Genomic DNA, 8,654 nt, shown 5'->3' with positions numbered 1-8,654 from the left:
CATTTGATTATGAAGGGCGGGAGACATGCCACGCTCTTGAACGTTGAGAGATTGAGTCACGTGAGGTCACGTGAATAAAGGAGCTGAAAAGTGAGTGTTAATTGAAACTAGTGCCAAAACAATGGCTAAAAGTGTAGACTCTCCAGGCTTTGTCTTTCTTGACTGGTTAAATTTTTTTTACGGTTTTGTAAAATTGTTTGCATCAGGAGCCCTTCGAAACTTCATGCGGTTGTTTCTGTTCAATATATGTATAGGATCGAACCATCTCTTTTTTTTTGAACTTCAGCTTAAAGATGTTGCATTGTCCCCATCGAGCTTTACATTTAAGGAAGAAATTAATCCAAAGCCACGGTCGCTATAAGAGCCATTTTTTCTTGTGACCAAGGATTTTTTACATTGTTGCATCGACAAGAACACACATCGATAGTCCCCTAAGGGTCTTCGAACGATCAATACGTAAAACTAAACTTTTGGTTTCGAGCAATCTCGGCAGTGAAAAACCCTGGAAACGAGGTTGGGTTTCGAGAGTGTACAAAGATGGATAACTGCAATGATTTTGATTTAGTTCAAAACCTCCCCTGAGTTCAAAATTCAATTAGACGCCTACACCGCCCTGTATTGTTCCGTTACCAGTCCAATATCGTTTCTGCAGAGGTTTGACGTCATAAGTTCTAGCAACCGCCAGCAACCGCCAGCGGAATCTCTCTGTGGGCGCCATCTTTGGTTGCATTCCACAGTGCCTGAAGAATCTTGAACCATCCAACCCTCCATCGAAGCTGTTGCAAAATATTTTAGAACATTTCACTTACATTATACGTTAAAGAAACTCTATAAGTTATGGCTGATGCTGAAAAGTTAAACGTTGACAGCATCATAGCTAGACTATTAGAAGGTCAGTTTCGATATGGTTATTTTCATTTCAAAATAGGAAGTAAACTTTTCACGGTTATAACGCTTTCTTTTTCCTTCTAGTGCGAGGCTCAAGACCGGGGAAGAACGTTCAACTCACAGAAGCGGAAATAAGAGGACTTTGTATAAAATCACGAGAAATTTTTCTGAGTCAACCGATTCTTCTAGAACTGGAAGCTCCTCTTAAGATTTGCGGTAAGTTTGGAAGAAGCCGGCATTTGGAATATAGAACGTTTGCATTCAGTTTTTGACATTAAACTCACTGTTGTTATCTAATTTGTTACAGGAGATATCCATGGGCAATACTATGATCTACTGAGATTATTTGAGTATGGTGGCTTTCCACCCGAATCAAACTACTTGTTCCTGGGAGATTATGTGGACCGTGGAAAACAGTCTTTGGAAACCATTTGCTTGCTTCTAGCTTACAAAATCAAATACCCTGAAAACTTCTTTCTACTTCGTGGAAATCACGAGTGTGCGAGTATAAATCGTATTTATGGATTTTATGACGAATGTAAGTGAAAGGTTCGAATGCATTATCGACCCAAATGAAATTTTACAGTGCGTAACGATTTATGGTCATTAACTGCTTTGAACTTAAGCATGACGTATGACTGCGGCTCACTTTTTATTTTCCCAAGTTGTCGTCTCAAATGGTGAAAAAACGTTTTTTTATTTTCTTTTAAAGGCAAAAGAAGGTACAACATTAAGTTATGGAAGACGTTTACGGACTGTTTCAACTGCCTCCCAGTTGCTGCAATATTGGACGAGAAGATATTTTGCTGTCATGGAGGTTAGAGTACAAACTTTCATTGCCTGAGTTCGCGTACACACGAAAGTTACTTCTTTTGTTTGAAGGATTCTTCAATTTTTAGAGCTAATGCTACAAAATGTTTAGACAACGTATATTTCACAATGTCGAGTTTCATGCCAACTCAACCAGCGTGTTTCATTATTTTAAGGATTATCGCCCGATTTACAATCGATGGAACAGATTCGCCGAATTATGCGACCCACTGACGTTCCCGACCAAGGTAAGAAGGAAGTAGGCTACCGGTCAATATTCACGAGGAATAACAATTAAATTCACTGGTTGAAAGCAAACATGGAGTTTTGAGTGACCTTAAAAATTGTGTACTTTGCCATGATCGCTTTAAGTCGGAATGTGGCAAAAATTAGTGAAAAAAGTTATCACGTCCCACTTTTTACTGCATGCCCAAAATATTCTAAATACCGGAGGAACGCAGTGATAACAAATCCTCCATTTCGAGCACTAAATTGCTGGGATTACGAGCAAAGGATGGTTTGGATGTCTCTTCACTGTTCAAATTTAATAAATTATTAATAATGGTAAAGAACATTTTACAATAATTTTACAACGTTACATGATTTAAAAAGTCCATTGCATAGAACAAGACACTGTTTTAGTTTTGTTTATGCAATTTTAAGACTGTAGTTTGTAAGGGTAACAATAAAAGGAATCAGCGGTTAAGTAGGTGTAGCTTTTTTGTGAGGAAATTTTTATTTTTTAACCACAACACTTAAAATTTGCATTTTATTGTTTTGCCAAGCCATCCAGTTGTTATACAAAAGAAATCTAAACATGATAATCTATTTAAAGTGGTTGTATGTGCACAACTCCATTCCTTCTATATCATTCACCACTTTCAGCTGTTTCTTTAAACACAGGTACTGTGGGCTCATATTCTGTTTTGCTACACCGCTGAAAACACAATGCAGCACAACGATTTTGTTACTAAAATTTGCAAAATTGCTACTACGTTTTGAGGTACATGTAAACTGAATACATGACAGAAGGGTGATCTTCCTTCCAGGTTCCTTCTTTTGTTTTTCATCTTGCTTTCTTTATGTAAGCAACCCACAAAATTTTGAAGCTTTTCCTTGCGGTAATATGGCAACACCACATCCTCAGGGTATCACTTTAATATTATCATTGTCCTAAAATATATTTAACTTTTGTCAATTAGGATTACTTTGTGACCTGCTGTGGTCAGACCCAGACAAAGATGTTCAAGGATGGGGAGAGAATGACAGGGGTGTATCGTTTACCTTTGGTCCTGATATTGTGTCGAAATTCCTCGCAAAACATGACCTGGATCTCATTTGCAGAGCACATCAGGTAAAAGCATGATTATCAAATTTTTTTTTTTTTTGCATCCATTAAGAGCTCTGATGCCCAAACTTGCCCAAACTTGTTGATCCTTGAAACTACATGTGACTGGGACTGTTCAAAGTGTTCTTCAGAATATTTGGGCATTGACATTACGATGGTGGCTTTGGTTATAATAATCGTTGACAAGTGTGTTTTAATTTTTGTGACAGGTTGTAGAAGATGGATATGAGTTCTTCGCCAAAAGGCAACTAGTGACTCTATTTTCTGCTCCTAATTACTGCGGAGAGTTTGACAATGCAGGGGCAATGATGAGTGTTGATGAAACCCTTATGTGTTCCTTTCAGGTAAGATTTCTGTTTCAAAAAAGTGAACATATAAGAGTGGACGGAACAGTGGAAGTGGAACGCTTGGAAGGCTTGGTTTACGAACGTCACAAATCATATTTTATCATGTTTTATCACCATTTACTAAATAAACCCCTTTAGGTGGCTGGCATGTCAGCTGATAATGTCCACAGCTGAGGGCAAATGTGAACTTTTGAGGACAATCTCCCAGGCAAGGACATCGGCTGACATACTAGAAAGCCAGAAAGGGGTTTGCTCATTTTATAACCCTACCATTAATTTTCATATTGCCCAAAAACTGCTACAAAAAGCCACTATTACCTGTTGGGGAATGTGACCAGTTTTGTAATGTCACTGGACTCTTCAAATTGAATTTGGTTTTTCTTCCATGTAAAATGGTAAAGAGAAGTTGAAACTCTTGTGCTGTCTGACAAATTTAATATTGAACAGAATCAACTGGGACTCTGCTGCATGTGTTACCTACAGCACTAACTAGTACCAAAGGATCGTACTGGAAAGCTGGTTGACTAACTTAGAACAGACAGCAATAAACCGATGCCTACAACTTCCCGCACCATACAAATGACTCATCAACAACATCAACAGACAAACAACTCACTGATTGACTCTATCACAGTACTGCCCAATGTATTCTAGCATACACGTACAGACCTTAGACCTATAGACGGATCGAAATGCACCAATCACTGATTAGTCTTCCCAGCCAATTACATCTAGACTCAACTGACAGGTGACCAATAACATCACGAATAAGTTGACTAATGACATCTACGACCGGAGTTCTTATATATATCTTACGTTACACAAATCACTTGACTCTGAAGATAACTTCCGCTCAGGTTGTCGAAACGTCCGTCAATGTCATCTCAAACAGTCCTTCTCAGGACTACACTCACCCAGATGATCATGCTGTACTTAATTATGATATAACTTCTGAGTTCAAACCATTTACGATATTTCCTGATGTTATCAAACCAACTCTGTTTTGTCCTTCTTCTTCCTCTCTCCCTTTCCACTTTTATTTCCATCACTCTTCATATCACACAACTGTCATCTTTTCCTCATGACATGGCCATACCATGACGGTCTTCTCTCCTCGCCTCTTCTCTCGTCTCATAGAAACTGATCTTAAACCCCCAAAAAGTTGAGGTCAGTAATTTATTAATTTAATAATATGTTTCCTAGCTCATATAAGTCTCTGCTATCTACAGATTCTAAAACCTGCAGACAAGAAAAAGTTTCCCTATGGAGGCTTGAATTCTGGTCGGCCAGTTACACCACCACGTGGAGGTCAACAGGGAAAAGGGAAAAAGAAATGATACTGACATCTTCTATTAGTTTGGACTTTAACATAATATTCTTGTACAATTTAATTATGTAGAGCAGATTTCTTATTGACTCTATTGTTTCATGTTCCTCAAAAGAAAATGGACAGAAGGTTCCGTTTGTACATCCTGGGTGAATAGCAATAGTTACGTCATTCGCTATTGTCTCTCCCCTTTTGCCTAGAAATTGTCAAACGTAGTGCTTGACACAGAATGAAAAAATTGAATTTACAGTGTCAAATAAACCATCAAAGGTGCAAAAAGACTTCTTTTATTCAGTTTTGCATACCCGAAACCAGTGACAAATACATCTTTGCTATGCTCTTTGCATTAGGGTTTCAGGCTGTGAAGGCTGCTTTTAACAGTTTTAATGCAGCCTTTGATAAGCTTAGTAAGTGAAGTCAAAGTCAAGGCTTGACAACATAGAACAATCAAAGTGTGGTGAATCGAGTTTTTCATCCTGTGTTAAAAGCTATGGCTTTCCTGTGAAGAACAACACTATTGTGTACTTAATTTGTGAGACGTTGTGAGAAGCTTTTCAAAGAATCGTTTTATAGGAGTGCTCAGCCAACTGTTAACTGTATGAAAAAACCCCTGAGAACTCCTTAAAGTCTTTTTCAGTATTAAGAGTATCCTTTGAGGGGAAGGGTATTTTCTTTCGACTTGTCCGGAGTTTTTAAGGAATTTGTCTCTGAATATAGACCACAACTGTCTAAATTACAGGTGTGTGCAATTTGCTAATACATTACGTCCTTAACTTATCTACAAAGCGATCATTTATAAATGTCTTGTGTGAGTGCTAATTAGGCTTGTTGTCCTCATTGAATAAGAAGTCTTCAAAAGTTTTCAATAATTGAGGCAAGTGAGGGGAATAATCTATACACACTTTTAATTTGCTTGGAACTGTAAGTTTTAGTTCACTTCTGGATGGTTCTTGAAATCTGAATTTGTAGCAGAGGCATGTTCCATGAAAACAAGCGAAACCGCAACACATTGGATACTGCACAAGATGCAATGCTGTACATTGCTTTTTTTATTGGTTATGCCCTACATGGCATCTATTTCAGACTGGACTGACTCTCAAAGCCTTCTCCCAACCAATCTTCCGTAAGCTTTTATGAGTCAGATTTATTATTTCTTCATGAATTAATAAGTGATCATTGTATTATAAGGATAGGCCACTTTGTACTATCTTTTGTAACAAAGTATAAGATAGTTATGGGAATTATGGGAAAACAGGTTTGATTTTTTTCATTAAATTAATGTACCATTGTGTGTCTCTCTAAGTTACTAGTTTCCTTAGATTGTGCTTTTCATCTGGCATTAAAGACAACATTCATCACATCATTTTAATGAATGGAGTGCATGTATATAGAGTCTAATTCAGATATAAATTTGGAACAATTTCAAGGGCTGTATTCATATCTGTCAAGGACTGTTTTAGTTTCGAATTTGTTGCCAAACTTGAGTCGTAAACTGTGCATAACATGTGCAAAGAACACATGGGGCAACAGATTGAGAACAGATTGAGGAAAAAGTTTTTTTTCTTAGCATCTTTCCACTGTATTACCTTTGAATTTTGCATTCAACTTGTGATGACAATTTGTTGTCATTAACTGCTCAAAATTGTAGGAAATAATGATACAAGACTCTGACAGTCGACAGTTATGCATGCACAGCCCTTCATTGACATGTGCTCATGTAAGTAATCATGCAATACATAAGAAGTTGCCTTTATTTCATTCTCATGTGCTCTTTTATCATTTTTACTAAAACTGTGTGTTGGTTTGCTTTTTCATTTTCTTTGTAATGTCGGAATAAAGGGGATGTTGTGAAGTGATAACAAACTTAGGTGCTCAGTGAAAGAGCAGAGTAGTGCTCTGAACTATTTTGAGCTTTTCAAATTTTCACAGACCACACAGTCCTATGCAGAAGCACTTGTGAGTATTGTGATATTATTTTAAAGATTTACACGTTTAAACTGTTTTTTTCACTTTTTCTTTGACCAGGAATGTTGCATCTACCCATTGTCAAAACATTTCACGTGTTAGCTAGTTAAATCAGAGTACATATTATTAAATAAAATTTGTATAGTCTGACTTCATGTGGTGCTTTTGTCTGGCCAAAAGTAAAATGAAATACTTTCTGCAAAATAATAAAGGGGATGGTTTGGCACCTCAACAAAAATATTGTTCATGCAGTATTTTAACATGCCCCGCAGATGATAATCGCAGGTGTCTTTCAACCCCCTATGATTTCTTACTCTTTAGTTTGTCAATTTTGTTAGCCTTTGTATAGTTGAATTGCTCTGTCTGTAGTCTGTTGCCACCTTGCAAGCAGAGCCTTTCTTTTACTTGCTCGAGTTTGGCGTTCTCGAGAAAGACTGGGCATGAATCAAGTAAGATCTTCATTAAGCATGCGCTGCATGTTGCTAGGATACAGTTTCCAACCCAGGCCTAAGTGCTTGCCTTTAAGCAGATCTCGCTGCCATCTTGATTTTTCATTATAACCATTGGAAGGGTGCTCACACTGGAAAAACCAGTTTGATGAGAGAAAACAAGATTGACTAGTTCAGAAATTCGGGCTGCAGTGGCTTCAAAGAGTTGATGCGATTCAGGCAGAGCCTCCTTTTCTCCTCCTCAGTAAAGAAAAAGATGAAAGGAGGCTCTGCTCACATGGTGCCTGTTGCTTGCTCGTCTGTAAACTGTTGGTCAACAGTTTACCAATAGTCAGCCAATAGACAAAAATGGAGATTCAAGTGATTCTTGCACTTACATGGACAATTGAAGCAATATTTGTCTCTTATAGACAATTCAGGTGGGTCCAGTGGGATTCGAACCCATGGAGGTCTCTGCAATGCCCTATCAACTGAGATATGAAGCCCCTCAGTTGGGAGCAGGTCAATTTGTTAGGCTCTTTTGTTCCCATGAGAGGAGTCAATGAAGTAGTGGCTTCATACTACGAAAATCACCGAATTGTGGAATGGGCTCAAATTTTTACATCGTCGCCACACCCACTCATTGTTGCTGCCCCGCCCATTTTCATTGAAGAATTAAGTTGGTTTGTGAGCTGGATGGCACACACTAGTAATGTGTGCCATCCAGCTCACATACCCAGGGCTCAAAGTTAAGGACCAACTGGTCGCATATGCGACTAGAGTTTTGGCTGTGCACCTAAAAAGGCATGTGTGGTCGCACCACCGCGCCTTAAAAGCCAAAATACAGTGCGACTTCTCTAGTGCTTACTCACCTTACCATAACGTACTCTGATTGATAAATATAAATTGAACATATCTATAACACAACCAAGCACCAAATATCCTGATTCAATTCTTTTATTTGTTTTCGTTGTGTTCAATACTGCCGGAATAGGCCAATATTGCAACACGAAGCCTGAGTTGCTCTTTTTGGAGCCTTAATGGGCCCTTTGCAGGATAGTGATCACATGGTACAAATCTGCCGTACTGGGACCCAAATTGCCCACTGGGACATCTGAAACAAAGAAAATTAAGATTAACTAGCTTTGTTTCAGTGCGCAATTTGCGTCCCAGTATGGCAAATTTGTACCATGTGATCACTATCCTGCAAAGGGCCCATTAAGTATTCTTTTGGAGTAGGTGCTCCAAGTATTTGAAGCTGTGCGCCTAAAATTTTTAACTCTGCGCTTACAATTTTGGCAGTGCACCTAAAAATTTACACCTGGTTACACAAGTGCTCCCAAAGCCAAAAATAAGCTTTGAGCCCTGATACCAACTTAACAGTTCAGTGATTTTCGTAGTATCTCAGCTGGTAGAGCAATGCACCAGCTACACAGAGGTGATGGGTTTGAAACCTGTTGCAGGCACCTGAATTTTTCATGTGTCTATAATCAGAGACAATATTATTGCTTATTAGATTCTCAACCTTCGTTAATACATTT

The 8,654-nt window shown here is 38.3% G+C and overlaps 1 protein-coding gene across 1 annotated transcript; it reads left to right on the top strand.

The window, feature by feature from the left end:
• The first annotated feature begins 693 nt into the window (after window positions 1-693).
• On the top strand, window positions 694-6,835 carry LOC138047393 (serine/threonine-protein phosphatase PP1-gamma catalytic subunit A). Its single transcript, XM_068894233.1, has 8 exons — window positions 694-892; window positions 973-1,104; window positions 1,196-1,426; window positions 1,601-1,705; window positions 1,875-1,946; window positions 2,901-3,052; window positions 3,256-3,390; window positions 4,623-6,835. The coding sequence occupies exons 1-8, from the start codon at window positions 838-840 to the stop codon at window positions 4,728-4,730; spliced, it is 990 nt and encodes a 329-aa protein (XP_068750334.1). The 5' UTR covers window positions 694-837; the 3' UTR covers window positions 4,731-6,835.
• The last annotated feature ends 1,819 nt before the right edge of the window (window positions 6,836-8,654 follow it).

The sequence above is a fragment of the Montipora capricornis genome, chromosome 4 (genome assembly GCF_036669925.1).
Source record: "Montipora capricornis isolate CH-2021 chromosome 4, ASM3666992v2, whole genome shotgun sequence".
NCBI classification, from domain to species: Eukaryota; Metazoa; Cnidaria; class Anthozoa; order Scleractinia; family Acroporidae; genus Montipora; species Montipora capricornis.
The sequence above is the reverse complement of the archived record's forward strand: the minus strand, read 5'-3'. Positions and strand labels throughout refer to the sequence as shown.

Excerpts from the sequence above, each read along its gene's own strand:
- LOC138047393 (XM_068894233.1), top strand. The coding sequence starts at position 838 with ATGGCTGATGCTGAAAAGTTAAACGTTGACAGCATCATAGCTAGACTA. Across the intron at positions 893-972 it reads CATAGCTAGACTATTAGAAG|TGCGAGGCTCAAGACCGGGG; the intron begins GTCAGTTTCGAT and ends TTTTCCTTCTAG. Across the intron at positions 1,427-1,600 it reads TTATGGATTTTATGACGAAT|GCAAAAGAAGGTACAACATT; the intron begins GTAAGTGAAAGG and ends TTTCTTTTAAAG.